We start from the raw sequence: 18127 nt of genomic DNA on the forward strand, positions 1-18127 counted from the left end.
TTAAAAGAACATATTGTATGAAGAGCGACTGTACATATATTTGTTTCATATTAAATAATTGCCGAAGTTTTCACGTCCATGGGGTATTTTTCACATAACGCGCTATCATCTTTCCTTCCACGAGGCTATTTTCTTTTCCGTCAACATTTTGAACGTAAAGGACAAGGTTTGGTAGAAAGATTTTATTTTATTTTAATTTGCGCAGCAGGACCTTCGGATAAATCAGTGTCGCCGGATTTGGGACAATGCGCTTGCAGTGAGCAGTCACGTGGCACATTGGCCACGCATTTCCCCGCCATGGAGCTACACCCCTTTTCCTGCCAATAACATTGGCATCGCCTTCCGTCACTCAGCGAAGAATTAGCAGAACACTTTGACAACGGCATTCTTACAAAGAGAACCCTGACAAATGATAAGTGAAAATCAATCCTTTCACCATATTTTCTGTTATTGACTTCCGTCTCTGGACTTATCTCGGTTTCCGTATCATGAAGCGAGTGGGATTATAGCTACTAACTCCCCCTGTCTAGAATGGGAGCTAATCCATCGCTGATTATTCCCCCTTCCCACCCCGCTTCTTATCAGGTTCCCTGCGGCCTGTTTCTCGAAAGTCCCGGTCACTGAACGGACCCGTAAAGCTGTTCTGGTTACATTCAAGATGGGGATTTCAAAAGTTTTGAAAATCATGCAATAAAACTGTCAGCTTAAGAAACAAAATGTACTAATTTGTGTGCTAGAACCTGCTTTTCTATCCTTTAAATTTTGATTTGAAAACTTGGCTTCGGGCCCGTTAAGTTACCGGGACTTTCGAGAAACGGACCCCTGGACAGGTTGTCAGTACCCCTCAATCTAGTACCCAGATCTTACTGTGTAACTGCAACTGAGCCGCTTGACCGTGGTGGGGAGCGGAAGACATTGTGGGGGTAAAGTTTGTCCACAAAGCTAACATCATTGACCACTTTCATAACTGGCTGCCAGATTAATATTCTTTTGTTTAAATTTAAATTAGCCCCTTTGGCCTCGCTTGAGATAATGTATTCTATTGAATTTTGTACTGGATAACGAGGCCAGAAGGGCTAATTTAAATTTAAACAAAAGAATATTAATCCGGCAGCCATTTATGAAAGTGGTCTATAATGACCAGGCTTCGGATTGAAAACGACGACTCGATCTAAAGTCCACGCGCTAGATTCCAGACCACAACATTTCCCAGTGGCCCGCCAGGAAGGAGGCCAGTAAGGCGTCAAGTCACACAGCAAAAGAAACAAGATGAAAAGATCAGAACACTTTAATGATTACGGTTTTGTATTAGCTGGTTACAATTTGTGATCGTACTGAATATATGATCTAACGCGCCGGCGTGTTACTGTGAAACCGAATGAAAACCACACAAGCACACGCGCCCTGCACGTCATCAAAGAAAATAAGACTAGCAAAAATACAAATAATCCCGCCTAACAAAAGCCTACACGAAATTACAAAGTCATATGTTTGACACTGACTGATAAAATATTCAAAGTATAGGTTTAAAAGAAAAACGCCAAAAAAGGCCACAAAAAATAATTGAACACAAATTTGTAATCGTGCTGAATGTATGATCTAACGCGCCGGCGTGGTACTGTAAAACCGAATGAAAATCACCCAAGCACACGCGCCCTGCACGTCATCAAAGAAATTACGACCAGCTAAAAATACAAACAATCACGCCTAACAAAAGCCTACACGAAAATACAAAGTCCTATGCTTCACACTGACTGATGAAAGATTCAAAGTATAAGTTTAAAAGAAAAACGCCAAAAAAGGCTACACGAGATAATTGAACATGCATATCTTCGTTGATGTTCTCCAGAAGTACTCCACTCTACTTGCCGACGGAGTTAAGCTCACGAGCCATCTGACACAGGGCACAACTAAAGCAACACATGATAGTGAGTGCATCGTTGCAAAGGGATCCCTGCCGCAAAGAAAAAAACATCTTAATTTAGATGAGTAATAACTTTGGATGCTTAATTGGAAACAATAAAAAAGGGAGCTTCATATAAATAATTTGAAGTCAAATGTTAAGCAAAGTCAGTTTACAAAGAAAAACACTAAGAGGTAATAGGGAACTTTATCTTTGAGTTCAAGTTTTGGGCGATTTACAAAAACATATTTACCACGTAAACTTTCATCTTACACTTTTTGACCAAAAACTTTTTCACTCTTATTGTTACTGGACTTAACTGAGACCTTTCCCCTATGGAAAACGATAACACTTGTGTCTTTACCACAACGCAATTTTCCTTGAATGAGGAAGACAATTGTGTCGTGCTTAATAATAATAATAATAATAATAATAATAATAATAATAATAATAATAATAATATTAATAATAATAATATTCATAATAATATTAATAATAATAATAATAATAACAATAATAATAGAGGTCCTCGTGCTTACTAGAAACACAACTCTTTGTCCGGCGTTCTTGGCTTAAAATCAGTCGGATCTCTAATTGTTTGCCCTAAAGGACAAGCAGCAGTAGAAGGGAAACATTGGCGCAGAAGGCAGATTTCGCTGAAAAGGGGGAACTGCTAGTGGTCGATAGCGGGAGAAATTTAACCCTTTGACTCTCGACAGCAAATTGTTAATACCCTCCTCTAGCTGCTACACATCTCCTTATCCATTAGTAATGAGAAATTAGTATTAGACCAGAAAACAACTTCTAACTGATAACTTTGAGTATTCTCATAACCCGTTTGCTGGATAATGTATAGGCACTCATTGTAGGGAAAAGTTAAAAAGAGTTGATACGTTTGAGGACCCACCTGGATGTGCTGCTCGGTTCGTAGTTTGGCCCTCAGAGTGAATGGAGCAATCTCGGAGCAGCAATAGGCATACAGGCACCCCTCACCCATACGAGATGAGATGCTGTACAACAAAAAGCAGGGACAGCACCAGCCGGTCAGGCCTGTACACAGATTAAAAACAAAACAAACAAACACGTTAAATTTGTCAATCTCTAATCGTTTGGTCTGATCGTCCGCACGATGGAAGCCCTGGAAAACTTTGGTGATTCAGTCATCATCGGAGTCAAGTATGAAATTGTTTGGCTTTGAAAGCCAGTTCGTGAGGACCGATAGGTCATTTTTTTTCGCAAGTCAACTGTGATCGGAGTTTCCATGGTTACCAGTCGTTTCGTGCCCACGGAAGTTTGGTACTCAGTTGATTCGTACCCAGCTAAGACCGTTTGCATCAATTTAGTTGAGTCGTTTTGTACCCACATCAATAAGGTACGTTTCCGTGTTAGGTACGCTTAAATGTCGGTTTATTATGATAAATAGGAAAAATATATGCGTGAGGTGTTCCGTGAAATCTCCTGGTTTTACATCATCACTGAATGTTGGGACGGGCACGAAGTACCAACCGACCAGCAGGTTGGGTACAAACCGACACAAAATGACTACGAAACGTCCGAGGGTACGAAACGACAACATATCCGTCGTTAAAGTTAGTTTGTTCTAATCGGTTCGTTGGTTGTCAATGAAAAATTTTTTGAAATTTGAAATTGTTTATCTCTCACTGACTTCAAAAAATAAAGAAAAATAACTTATTAAAACGTTACAACTTGCTACTTGAACGCCCGACGCATGTCGGCAAAATGGCAACCTAAGTCGGTAACACACTAGGCGATTTTATTCCCCGATCATAGTGAATTGATTGCTGGCGAAAATCGCTGATATCTGACATGCCAAATATCGGCGATTTTATACACTGATCATTGCGATCGGTGTATAAAATCGCAAGTGTGTCGCCGGCTTTTAGCAGCAAATTTAGTCGCTATGGCGGCCACAACGTTTCGCAGCTTGGAGCGCTGAATTATCACCGGTACAACTTACAGCTTCCACAATCATCGAAGCAGGAAAGCAGTCCTGAATTCCAGTCCCTCAGAACTTGAGTTTGTGTAACTACAACAGTTGCACCAGGCTGGGCGGTCACGATTTGGGCCATTTTCACTCCTTCAGAAATCTAGCGACTGACTAGCGAAAAGAAAAACAGAAAGAGTAAGTTTATTATTTTCATTCTGCCACCCATTCCACATCAAGGTATAGTCCCACTCAAATTTCCCGGAATGTGTTGTACGTGGTTCGTAAAGGAAGTTAAAATGGCTACGCAATCTTAACAGTGTCCAGTGTGATAGAATAAATATATGAAAATCATATATTTTGAACTGCGGTATTTGATACGTATGATGGACGATCCTCGCAGTAGATAGCGCTATTTGAGCAATAGCGAAATTCAGACCTGAAAAAAATCAGGTATGTACGGGACTCGAACCACTGACCTCTGCGATACTAGTGCAGCGCTCTAACCAATTGAGCTAACAAGCCAACTGAGAGCAGGCCGTTAAGTTGATTCGTAATGAACCCGTGAAAGTGATAAATGAGATAGAATAAATATATGAAAATCATATATTTTGAACTGCGGTATTTGATACGTATGATGGACGATCCTCGCAGTAGATAGCGCTATTTGAGCAATAGCGAAATTCAGACCTGAAAAAAATCAGGCCTGTACGGGACTCGAACCACTGACCTCTGCGATACTAGTGCAGCGCTCTAACCAATTGAGCTAACAAGCCAACTGAGAGCAGGCCGTTAAGTTGATTCGTAATGAACCCGTGAAAGTGATAAATGAGATAGAATAAATATATGAAAATCATATATTTTGAACTGCGGTATTTGATACGTATGATGGACGATCCTCGCAGTAGATAGCGCTATTTGAGCAATAGCGAAATTCAGACCTGAAAAAAAATCAGGCCTGTACGGGACTCGAACCACTGACCTCTGCGACCTTTGGCTTGTTAGCTCAATTGGTTAGAGCGCTGCACTAGTATCGCAGAGGTCAGTGGTTCGAGTCCCGTACAGGCCTGATTTTTTTCAGGTCTGAATTTCGCTATTGCTCAAATAGCGCTATCTACTGCGAGGATCGTCCATCATAAGTGTCCAGTGTGTTCGTCACCGATTTGTGACATTATTAATTGAGCATGCAGATGATCAAAAAATACTCCTACAACAAAATATTTCGCTAAGGGATTCGTGCCACAAATTCACCCATCGAAATATGTGGCCCTGATCATGAGACTGGGAATTTTGCCTTGAAAATTTCACGCTATGATTCCGATAACTCCCTTACAAGAAATTTGGAGGACACGAAAGGACTGAGCCTTCATTGGTCTATTACCACCACCACCACCACCCCCCCCCCCCCGCCAAGCCCCCGCTTTACAAAACTTAAAACGCGAGAACGGCAAAGACCAGCTCAATATTTACATAATTAGTACGTTTCTTTCAACCACGGTTAATGTTTGATGGCGTATCCATCAAGAATATTCAAATGAACTTGTCATGAATATATTACTCTTTAATTTAAAGTCAATATTGTATCCGTGACAAAAACGTTCTCATCCGGAGTACATGATTTTTCACAACTGCCGCAGTAAAGCATCCACAAGTAATATGAAAAGGTCGAACGAGAAGACACACACATAAATGAACCCCGAATCGACGCGAACAACTGTGGTCGAGTCGTTGACGTGACTAAAATTATTCCGCAGAACATGCCCTGCAGCAGTAACTGTTCAAACTAATTAGTGTGCTCGGCTGAGGTTTCACTTTCACTTGTGGCTAGAAAAAAAAACTCACTTCAGATTTAAGCATTTTCTGTAAATGGTCTTCGAGAACGTTTCTTTAAAAACCCAATTCTTCAATTTGTTTGGAGAGATCTCGTCGGAACTCACTCCATTTTCATAAGTTCAATAATGCTTACAAGTGCAGTTAACGGGTCATTGCAATGGTTTGCTCTGACGAAACGCCAACGCTCCAAACTTCAACTTTAGGAACCCTTCATTATCGACTGGGTTGATTAAACCATATCATCTATCAAGGGGGGGGGGTGGGGTTGTACTTTATAATTCCCAGAACGAGGCAAACATTCCGAAGTTTGGGGTTAAGATTTAATCACTCGCGATAAGCCATTGATGTTATCTGCAAAATGCCATCTCTAATATGCATCAAAATGACATTTTTTAACGAAACTTGAGTAAATCGCGCACGCCCAAATATTCATACCGGTATCTTTCCCGCGCAAAATGCACGATTTCCCGCTAGTCTCGCAAAAAAAGACGACAAAAACGAGTGAAAAAACATCCTATCCCCTCTTACAGTGATAAAAAGATCCTTAGCAATGACATGATCTCGCTAAATATTCTTAAATTTAAGATTCTGTGCTGATGCAGTTAATTACATCGCTATTTTGTGAGCAGAATGGTAGTACAACGCGGAAAAAAATTCAACATAACTTTACGGTAATGCGACTCTTGTTCCGCGAGGGTGTTGTTTGTCAGGTAATTAATTAACTCCTAAATTAACCTCGAAATGTCAAGAATTTCGTAAAGCTGAAAAACATCTTTTGTTTGTGGTTCTGGTTTCTATGGCGATTGGTAACAAGTCAACAGAAGTCAGTCATTTGGCAGCGACAGCACCAAAGTAAAGCATACGCTAAACTAATACTACTGACAGTTTCGAACGCTTTTTTCTGTATGGTACGATACCAAATTGAAATAATTCGTCGAGCATTAAAACCTAGTCAAGCGGGTGACAATATCTAAAAAATGTTGAGATGGATTTTAATAAGAAAAGTGACGCATTTCATTGGATTATTTCATTACCGTGAAATCGAATAGAGAGGAAGCAAGAAGAGATCACAGCATGAAAATGTAGATTTACGCCAAATTAAAGTTGCGTAAATCTGCGTAAAGATGGTTAACAAACTTTACATCAACTTTACATGGTTGGTAAAGGTCTGTAAAGGAAGATTTACGCAACACGACGTACAGCCCACTTAAAGCTAGCGTAAAATCGGTGGGTCGAATTTACGCTTATTTACTCAAAACGTAAAGTTGGCGTAAACTCGCACTTTACTCAACTAAATGTAAAGCAGTTGTAAAGTTTACGTAAAGTTGATGGGTCAAATTTACGCTTATTTACCAGGGATGTAAAGGTGATGTAATGCACACTTTACTAACCGAACGTTTAAATACGCTTTTGTAAAGGTAACATTAAGATGGTCAGAATCATGCATGCTCCTTTACGCCGTTTACCTAAGGTTTGTGTAAGGGCACACTTTGTGTAAAGGAACGTTAAGATGTCAACACTTATCTCTGTACCCTCTTACCCTCTGCAGCCTTGCACAGAAGCGGGAAAAGGTGTAAATAAATGTAAGACTTCTCTGAAAGAAATATTTATTTGGACTGCCCACTGGGCCAACTTCTTTACCAATTGGATATTTGACAATTAGTCCTCAAAATCGAGTCGAGTAGAAGAAGTTAAAGATAATCTAAAAAATAATGATTCCTCGTGAACATTGCATGGTAGGATTAAGCGGCATATTAAGTAATAATCATATAGACAACCCTGAATGTTCAGAGCCAAAGATACATTCTCTCGGAGAAACACTCTTGCCTACAAAAGGATATACAAGATTTACTTGCCAGTGGGATACTTATGATAATCTACTGGTTTGAAATGAGCTGATGGCCCAGTAATGAAGAACCAATCAGAGCCCAAAATTGCTCATATCTAGAGGCTGTCTATGGAACAACAGAGAAGAGAGTGTTTTTCTTGCTCTCATTATAAAGGGTTGTTTATATAACAATCAAAACAGTAATTACAATTACAACTCATAGCCTATAAAGCAATCCTATGTTTCAATTAACCTTACAGTTTGAAAATGCCTCCTTGCCTCAAGCCTTCTTTAAAGTATTTTTTCCTAAAAGCTAAATGTGAAACTATTTTGTCATTGATTTCGTTTAATTTCTAACCCTGAACATGGCGAACAGTATTATGAGATTGCTGGCATTTTTGCAGAGAATATGCAAACTTTCAAGGCTATATTATTAACAAGGCCTTACATGTATCTGTTTTCTCTCTATTTTTGGGTTTATACTTCATGCAAACTGATGTAACTGATTTGCATCGCTAATCAATAGCTGCAATGTTTTTCTCTTAAAGTAAATTGGGTGACCAAAATGTAGGTACTGTAGGTCCTGCTAAGACACCATCTTGGTCAGACAAAACAAATTGTGGTCAGATATCACCGAAAAAAGTTGAAAACTATATTTTCTTAAATTATCAAGTTATTACTTCCTTGCTTTGGTTTGCATTTTTATCACTGGTACTTATAATTATTATTTTTAACAGTAAAATGTATCATTTCACTGTTATAAGGGTCTGTGTTATCACTGTTCCACCATAGCACTAACTGAGTGGAAACCAAATTCAGACACTACAATTTTATTTTGTTTACCCAAATATGAGTTTGATTACAAAAAATGACAGGCAAAAGAAAATGAGCACAACAATAATAAATAAAGGAAGCTAGGCAAATAAAGGAAACCATAACAAATTCTTCCAGAAATTCCACCAGATTAATAAAATACATAGAAATAAATAATAATTATCTTCACATTAAGAGGGGACATTTTGTGTATTCTGAGCTTGTGTAGGGCTTGTACAGCTTGTGTATAATTTGTGAACTGTATTTAATTTGCTGAGAAATTTTACTGTAGTAACTCTCAAAAAATTTGAACAAAAATAAGCAACTCACTACTTTTTCACAGGCATTATCAAATGCTACCTTTCAGGTAGGTAATGTCGTTGCGTGACTTACAAAACCCTTGAGTTAATAAGATCGTCCCAGCACAGAGTAAGATTTAGTAATTTACTCAAGGCAGATTTTCTTCATCCTTACTGTAAAATGCATACGAAAAAAAAAAAATTTCCCAGACATCATGTCCAACCACAATTAAGAATTTGTTGGACACAAGCAAATTTTGGTCACCCAATGTCCGAATGTTATTTGCAACCCTGTTATTACATGAGCAATAAATTAGCAGTGAAGAGATACAACTGCACATGAGAAGATTAACAAACACACAATAATCATGAAAGCAAATACTGCACATAAGAAGGCATGTTTTACATTTCTATTGTTCACTATTGTTATAACTGACAAAAACCAGACCATGCATCATGTTCTGCATGAGATAATTAAACATTCAGGTTTTTTCAGTTCTTGTCATTTCTGCACAAAAGCTACTTGCTGAAGACTCAGTGTTCTCCCCGCATGTGCATGCGACAACTTAATGGGAAATTATACGTTTAGCCCAGATACTCAAGTTAGCTTGCACTCCGAGGAGACTGTAACAACAATTGCGAGCTTTGCCTCGCTTGCGTTTGGAATAATAATATTACAAAACTGAGGTATTACAAGACTTACATGTACAATGTAAGAGTTTACACCAGTGATTACAAATTAGCTTTGTTACAGAAGTGTGTGCTTTACATGTTTGAGTTAAATTCAAAATAACAATATAGGTATAATGTTGGAAATCTACCTCATCAGACTTATTTCCCTCCTTATCATCATTCATTGCACTGAGAAAGTCTACGTCGTCACCCAAATTGAATGAATCCTCACAATCATCGACTAGGGTAGAACCTGTTAAACAAAAGTAATGAAACATCTCGAAATTTTGTAGAAACCTAAGCCCGGTGACATTACAACCCCTTGACATTTGCTTTAAATCATTTTTCATTTCAACCCAACACATTCCCATTTGCCTTTTCCAATTTGCTTGACAGAAAAAAAAAATATGGGCACACAGCAACAATAACCAACAAGACTAGGTGGGAATACTGTTATAATCTTTTAAAATCTATTTTGCTTACTGTTAGGTCAGGAGTCCTATTGTTTCATATATATCAACTGCCTAGCAGCCAATGTTGACATATAGCTTAAAAAACCATGACCAAGTTTGATTACACGAAACGTGACTCTTCAGTCTATGGCTTATTAAGAACTGTGCGCTCCCTTCCTCTGGTCAGGTCAATTTGTTAGCATGGCATTCTGCATGGGCTTTGAAATGTGTCCATGGCAGATCCCAGCAGCAACATTATCACTAATTCTGGATGGCTAGTTTTCTTCGTTTCAGAGCTTTGTAGTGTACGCTATGGAGATGAATTTAGGGGGTACTAAACCCTGTGCTGGGATTACGTGGAGGAACTGGGGAAGCTAGCATGCTTATGTTGTTTTTTTTCTTCACTTAGAGCAGCCGTCAGTCTAGCATTTACTTTCTTAGTATCTTGTTATGTTTTATGACCAGTCTTGAATAGTTATAAGCCGCTACATACCTCGATTAAATATAGCTGTCTCAAGATCCTCGTCACCTGAAGAATCAGATAGGTCCGGTTCTCCGTGGAACTCAGGATCATACTTTCCTCTCTTTGCTTCTTGTTCAACATTTTCAGCGTCATCCTTTAAAAGTCGTCCAACGTTCACTGTGCACATTATAATGAGCTTTACGATGTTTCCAGAAAGCTGCTCTCGATAAGTATTCATTGCAATGGCCACACCATAGTCTAGATTGTTTTCTCAAGCGAGACTGACTCCTCGAAGACATCTTGCAAATCGTGAACTACCGAAAGTTTGTTATTTGCGCCGAACGTATGTAACAAACAGGACAACACTGCACATGTCAACTTTCTTTTTGACCGAGAAGATACTGGGTTAGAGTAAACTACTTCAGCCAATCACCTACCGTTTTTGTGGAAGAAAGCCAATCAGTACAATTAGCTCAATTGGTTAGAGCGCCGGATTGTGTTGTGCGGGAGGTCGAGGGTTCGAGCCCCGGCCGGACAAATACTCATGGTCTTAAAATAAGTGAGGAGAATTTGCTACCTTTCTATAATATAAAGAAATGGATAGATATTCTAGTCTTCTCGGATAAGGACGAATAAACCGTAGGCCCCGTCTCCTGCAGGGTTAGGGGTAGGAGACGTTAATTTCCCACGCACGAGATTACTGTGTGGTGGATGTCCTCCCCTGGGGTGGGATGGGAGGGAAGGTGAGATCGTTACATGGACTGAAGCGGCTGCCAGAGGCGCCTGATAATGCTGACGTCCGATCTCAACCTTATCATTGTAACTAGACACGTTTGTTGTTTAGAGTGCTTGAGACTTTCTTTCTCTCTACATCTCGTCTACTGGCGGGAACACGGCGGGCTCTTTTGTCGGCGTAATTAAAGGCCATTTCATTGTGATGTTTCCGGTTGTGAGCGTCCTTTTTTCAGTTAATTTATCCTTTTTGCTTCGTGCTCGTTAACGTTCTTTCATCCGCAAAATGGAAGATCAATACGTCGTTTTGCTAGAGAGGGTTATCGCTGAAAACGTGCGTCTTCGAGAGGAGCTGGAAGAGCGCGACAACGAGCAGAAATGCATCCTCGCAGAACTCGGTGCAAAAATAGAGAGCTCTTCAAATTCAGGACAAGAGCGAGAAAGCAGGAAAAGAAAAAGGAAGACCCCTGTCCCTCAGCAGTGTCGTGTAAGTATATTTTTATCTTGGTTTCCTGTTAACCATGATCGCTTAGTTTGTTCTGTTCAAAAATTCGGCCTGTTCATAAATTTCGTGCCCTCCACGATCCGTGAGGTAGTAGATGACCACGTGCTCAGTGTGGCCCACAGGCAGTCCAAGCTCACTAGAAATGCAGACGTGACTCTTGGTTAGAGTGGTGTAGTGTTACAAACGGTTATTTATAAAGGTTTGTATGAGATGTAATCGGTTTGCCTTAAAAGAGAGAAAAATGTCAAGTGTATTACTGCTTTCTTTTAGCAGTGGAACACCAAAATAGCGCTAACTCGCCGAAAACTCTTCAAAATGGCCTGAGACGCTGGTAATCAACAAAGAATACAACAAGGCAATAAGGTAAGTCAATTTTACTTCAAAACATGACATTTTTTCGCGCTTTTAAGGCAAACCGATTACATCCCATACAAACCTTTATAAATAACCGTTTGTAAAACTATACTACTCAAACCAAGAGTCACGTCTGCATTTCTAGTAGTGAGCTTTGGCCGCCTGTGTATGGCGGAGATATTTAAGGAATTTGATGCAGTCTGTTGTAAAAAAAAACTTGTGCCATCTGTGGTGTGAAGACGTTTCCCGACATTGCCTAGTCTCAATGAGAGAGTGGTGGTGTTTATTTATTTACTTTTTTTTGGGGGGGGATGATTTACCTAGTAAGTAAATAAGTGTATTACTTCACCAGAAGTTGCTCCCAACTTCGCAGAATATAACACATTTGTTGTTTGTATATTTGATATACCATACAGTTTATCATTTTCATGTAATTGTGTGTTTTGACCACAAAGTCATGGACAGTTCTCAATTCGAGAGCAGGGGGGTGAGAGCTTTCATTTCCTCCCAATGTCCTCTTTGCAGCCAACAAAGCATACTTTAGCTACATGTACTGTCTGGGAGTTCCTGTTTTTGGAAAAGTGCTAGATCACTTCAGGATACCAACATCAGCATTTTGCCTCTTTCCTGTTTCTTTTCTTGCAATGCTTCAGGTGTCTATCATTCCAAAGGTGATGGACTTGCAATAATTATCTGCTTGCTGTTTTCAATGCTGATGCCACAACAAGGCATAATCTTTGATTGGGGAGGTCAACAAATTTTGCCATGATCATGTACTTGGTGCACGATCATGTGCGTGTCAAAGTTTCAAATTAGATCACTCTAATTGCACATCTACACGTACACTGTAAATTGTATGAGAAACTGGAATGGAAATACATGAAGAGCTGCACATTTACCATAGATCCATTTTTAATTTGTTTTTGTTTGTTTTGCCAGGTATCTGAGGTAATTACCACTAATTTTACTGCTTTGTGTTCTTTCTATCTGATGGTTATAGCAAGACTTCGGAAACATGTACAAAGTCCTTATGCAGAATGAAGCTTTTGAGGGCTTTAAGTTGGATGAGTGGTAAAGGCTGTTTCTTTGATAGTAGAGTTATTTCCTGGTTCCCTGTTGTTTGTTGGTTTGTTTGTTTGTACGATTTTTTCTGTATGTTTGTTTGTTTGTTTTACACAGTGAGAAATTGAATTTTAGCAAATATACATGTAGGACAACACAATTTCCATATGGCACATTACAGGAAAGATAGTGACACGTCCCCTGCTATACATAAATATTGCATGTTTGCTCCACAATCCCTGTGGGTGTAAAGGGGCATTGTCATGAGGATTTTGCTGTTTTAGGTCAATTCTGTGCTGAAATCATTACTTTAAGGCTTTACTCATAAACAAAATGCTTCTGTAAAGCTATGACGAAGATATAAAATGCATTTTATCAGAGAAGGCTAACCATAATAAATTTCTTGAGGGTTTTTCGAAGATATAGCATCAAAGTTTGAAAAAATTGGTCAATTTTTTCAAGTTTCAATCAATTTCCATCCTTGTCATCCATAGTGATAGGTGACAGGAAACAGTTTCAGAACCTTCAAATAGTCTTTAATAACAAAACCAGACTTAGTTTTGGAATTCAATTGATGGAAAGGCACCTTCTAGCTTTTTATATAGTTGCCAAATAGCGTGACAATGCCCTTTTAAAAGCCCAGAAATTAAAGAGCATGTTTAAATGTTTTACCTAGTGCAAAGTCTTGTGGGGAAATAAATATTTTGACTACAAGTATTAGATAAGGACACTACACTGTAGGAAACTAGGGCACTAAGATCAAGCAATGCACATATTGTGTATGTATTTGGCTCAGTTGCTAGAGCATAAAAGCAATGTACAGAAAGTCGTGCACTGGACTCCAGTTGGAATATCAGATTTTTCTTTGCTTTGCAGTCCATGCTTGGGACAAACTGAGTATAATTTTAAATAATGGTTGCACATTAAATTTTTGGTCTTGCAAAAAGTTCCTCTTGACCAAACTTAACATTGAATTTCTTTTATATTGTTTTTTTTTTGTTAAAACTTTTGATAGCTCTAAATCAGAAACCAATGAAGAAGTCACAAAAACAGTTATGGATGCAATTGTGGCTGATCACATAGGAACTGAAAAGTGTCCCTGGTCTGTAGCTGAGATGAAAGGTATGAACAACGAATTATAAGAGTTATTTGCAGGATTACAAAGAGGGCTTTTAAAGTCTGCCCTTTGACCAGAATTTGCCCACACATCCAAAGATTGTACATTCTGCTTTCAGTATTTTATTGTGGGTTACTGGTATATTGGTTATTCTCCAGCCTCCATTTGGCATGGAAATATGCTGCGATACTTGTTCGCAGACATCTGTTCCAAGAAGTGAACAGTTTTCCAAGAGCATACAGCGTAGCTTGAGGAAAACTGTGAACTTTGTGGTCCGAATAATGTCCACGGACATATATCTGAGCATTTTTTCATGCCAAATGGAGGTTGTTGAGTTTATTACCCTTCTTTCATATTTCTGCATTTTACATGTGCAGTATCAATCAAATATTTCCCAAGTTTCACTGCACATGGAATATTCAGTCACATGACACATTTACATTTAAACCAATCACACATCAGCAAAAACATTTGATGGATTATTAAAACAATTATTACTATTGAGTGAATGAAAATTTTTAATTCTCCCATTACACTGTACTGATGGTGTAACATTTTCTCCTAAGGTGCTGGTGCCACATATTTGAAAAGTCTACATGATGCTTCAATGAGAGCAAAAAAGGGAAGCAAGAGGCTCACAAGAATCTCTGTCAGAAGCAGGGGAGAGTGAGAGATGTAAGTTTCTGTTGTAATATGCCGTAATTACCTTTTCAGTACAATCTCTGTAAACTTATGAATGTTAGGCTAACACTGGTATCTCCTGTTATTAGGCATTTCTTGAGTTTTAAACATGGCTCAAAATTAACTCTGGCAAGGTTGCAAAATGTGAGTTATTTCTAGTTAGAGAATGTCTGCAAGTAAAATTTTTGCCTTTCAAAAATGTAACTCCTGAGAATTTGTGGACATTAATATCTATTAACAAGCTATTCTGAGATACTTGAATATGATACATATAATACTATTTTATAAATTGAATTGGATTTGTCAATTGTCAGGTGGCTCGAAACAGTTTCCAGCCCTTAGATTTGGATGGGTTATTATGACCACTCTCCATCACTTGATGTCACAATCATGGTACATGTATAAGAATACTGCCTAATCATTGGTGACCACATTGTTATTTTTGTGACACAATAAGTTACCATAGCAACCTCCTAAAAAACACTCTTAATTTGATAAGCATGATAGGATGCAACTTTTGACAAAGTTAAAAGAAATTCTGTGGACAGGGTTCACAGCCACCACAAATTTTTTTGAAAATTTAAGGTTCCTGTGAACCCGACCTTAATTGTAGCATCAAGTGATAAAGAGTGTTTATAGAAACCCATCAAAATCTAAGTGTCCGAAACTGCGTTGAGCCATCTTTAATGATCACACATGCAAATATTTTTATTAGCTTAGTAATGTTATAGTGGTAATCAACTAGTAAAAGATTAAAATCTCAATGATTTGGCTCTCTGTTAGATGAATATTATCTACTTTTGTTGATTTTTGAGCTTTTTCTTTGATTGCTTAGAAAATCCAGAGGAGACTTCAAACCCAAAAGACCATGCCTTGGTCAGGGGAGAAGAAAGCTTTGGTGGAGCAGGCTGTTGGAAGTTCCCAATACACCAGCTCTGACGAGTCAGACTTTTCAGATGATGAAAATGGACAACCCAAACTTTCTGGGTATCTTGTCAAAAAATTGCCTTGGGAAAGGTCAGCATTGACAAAAGTAAAAAAAGCTCTTGATGATGCGCATATTAAAAGCCTAAATGTGCGAGCAAGAGTGAACATGGTGGCAAGGCGATTTCATTCAATGCCATGTACAAAGCCCCGACCTATTGATGGTCTGGAATGGGCAGTGAGGCCTGAAGACCCAGCAACATTTACTAGCCCCACTTTCAGCCCTCCAACACCTACAATGTCATCTCACAATACCCCCGTCCTCAGCTACCCTCCAACACCTAGAACTCCATCCCACAGCAACCAACTCTTAGGAACAGGAAGGTCATCTGACACCTCAGCAAAGAGGAAAAAAGTGCCAAAATCAAAGAAAGACACTGTGCGTAGGCCCTTAAAAAGAGCTGCCACTTCTCCAGAGTACTAAGTTTATTGAACATTAATGGCATTGACTACAATGAGCACCCTTGAGTTTATTCTGGGAGAACCCCAAAGTTGCAAAGATTGGTCAATTTCAGGAAGACAGCAGTACACCAGTTTCAATATTTATGAGTAAATGGCTCACATAGTTTTGTTTGAAGTGCACAAGTTTATCTTTTTAATGTTACAGTTAAGAAATATTTGAAAAGAAAGCTCACTAATCAAAAAAGGACAGTGCGCATAGGCGACTTTGCAGTGAGTTGACACTTGCCATGTTTACTAAGTTTATTTAATATTAAATTATTACGGAAATTGTACTTTGTCATTTTTAGTGATACTGTTAAGAAATGTTAGAAAAGAAAGCCCGAAATCCAAAAAAGTACAGAACCTGTAGGCCACTACAGCGACTTAGATGAGAGCGATTAAAACAGTAATTATTGTAGTATCTATCAATTGAAATGAGAAAACGGTTTATAATTTTTGTTTCCCTCTGTTCTATTTTGAAGATACTGGAAGAAGGGTTATGACTTTTATACATAGATGTATATAGATATTTTTAAGATATTTTTTTGACATGACAAGAGGTTCACAATTTCGTCTTTTTAATATAATATTACAGTATTTAGTGACCCAGAAGCTCTTGCGAGCAGATTTCTTAAAAAAATAAATCATTTTGAAGAAGTAACATGTGTCGCTTTAATAAGCATAACATTGGGATTAAACTGTCTACGCCAGGTGTAAAATTAGCGTAAGGAAGTACCGTGTCTTTACTGTCGCTTTACACGCACCTTTAAGCGTAAAGTTGACTTTACACTACCTTTACGCTAAATTTAAAGGCGGCTTAAAGAGTCTCATTACAGCAACTTTACATAGACGTAAAGGTAGCGTAAAGCTTGCCTGTACGTAACGTAAAATGTAACTTAAAGTTGTGTAAATGAGAACTTTACGTTAGCTTTACTCCAAGTTTAAAGTCGGCTTAAAGAAGTCTCATTACACCTACTTTACACATATGCATCAAGGTTGCGTAAAACGTGCCTTTACGTAGTGTAAAGATAGCGTAAAGTTTCGTAAATGAGAACTTTACGCTAGCTTTACTCAAAGTTTAAAGGCGGCTTAAAGAAGTCTCATTACACCAACTTTACACATATGCATAAAGGTTGCGTAAAGCTTGCCTTTACGTAGTGTAAAGGTAACGTAAAGTTTCGTAAATGAGAACTTTACGCTAGCTTCAAGTCGCCATTACGCCAACTTAAATTTGATTGTTCGTGCTGTGCGGGGAATCATAAAAGCAGAAATGTAGCGACGGAACCCTTAGATGAGATATACTTCTCGACGCGTGTGAGTTGATATATTGCGACAAAGAAATTTCACAAAGCCTTGAAATTACTTAACATAGAAGTAAATCCCAAGTGTTTTCTTCTGACTGAAGGCGTAGCTTAAAGATGAGCTACATGATGTGGATGATAACCAGTATCGCGAATCTCTCAATGTTATTACCGAAGAAAATAATCCAGTTAACTCGAATCGGGGTTTTTCTCACTGTCAAGATCGAAGAAATTTGCTTGTAAACTTTCATACCTGATAATAATCACGCAGAACCTCTCCTGAGAAAGCGGACACACACCTCTGGATTTTCAATGCAGCAACAAGAACGATTGGCCACACCAAATATGCGTCGACACTGGGTAGTTTCTATTTCATTTTCATGTGTGTGACGTCAGAGTGACCTTGGAAACGAAGTCACTAATAGGTAATTCGAGAAACATCCAAGGACAGGAAGACACCTTTCACCTTTCCTGTACCATCTCGCAGAGAATTGCCGTGCTGCGAAAAATAAGACGCTTTTTGCCCATTGATCAAAGGAAACTTTATTAAAATGCTATGATCAAGCAGACAATGCTTTATGCATCAACCATATGGACATCTTGTTCTGCTGAGAATTTGCAGAAAGTCTTTAAACTTCAGAAACGCGCGGCACGTGTAATTCTCGGAGCTGACACTAGAGCGAATAGCGTACAACTGTTTAGGAAATTGGATTGGGTTCCATTCTTTCATGAGGCAAAAGTA

At 38.6% G+C, this 18127-nt stretch overlaps 1 protein-coding gene and 1 pseudogene across 3 annotated transcripts; one reads left to right on the forward strand and one right to left on the reverse strand.

Moving 5' to 3' along the window:
* Positions 1 to 1270: 1270 nt before the first annotated feature.
* On the reverse strand, positions 1271 to 17781 carry LOC148721665 (cornifelin-like). 2 transcript variants are annotated; one of them, XM_088735715.1, is made up of 4 exons: positions 17639 to 17781; positions 3882 to 4022; positions 2811 to 2953; positions 1271 to 1954 (listed from the first exon to the last, which is right to left on the reverse strand). In XM_088735715.1, exons 2-4 carry the CDS (start codon positions 3991 to 3993, stop codon positions 1862 to 1864), a joined length of 348 nt encoding a protein of 115 aa, XP_088591841.1. In that variant the 5' UTR covers positions 3994 to 4022; positions 17639 to 17781; the 3' UTR covers positions 1271 to 1861. The 2 variants fall into 2 exon arrangements, 1 of the variants encoding a protein (XP_088591841.1); XR_015992397.1 differs by lacking the exons at positions 1271 to 1954; positions 17639 to 17781 and adding exons at positions 9443 to 9546; positions 10239 to 10599 and having other exon boundaries at positions 2810 to 2953.
* Positions 11088 to 16377, forward strand: LOC148721666 (uncharacterized; annotated as a pseudogene). Its single transcript, XR_015992396.1, has 5 exons — positions 11088 to 11427; positions 12800 to 12870; positions 13877 to 13983; positions 14545 to 14653; positions 15495 to 16377. The product of XR_015992396.1 is annotated as an uncharacterized LOC148721666 (transcript).
* Positions 17782 to 18127: the final 346 nt, after the last annotated feature.

The sequence above is a fragment of the Stylophora pistillata genome, chromosome 10 (genome assembly GCF_964205215.1).
Source record: "Stylophora pistillata chromosome 10, jaStyPist1.2, whole genome shotgun sequence".
Classification (NCBI taxonomy): domain Eukaryota; kingdom Metazoa; phylum Cnidaria; class Anthozoa; order Scleractinia; family Pocilloporidae; genus Stylophora; species Stylophora pistillata.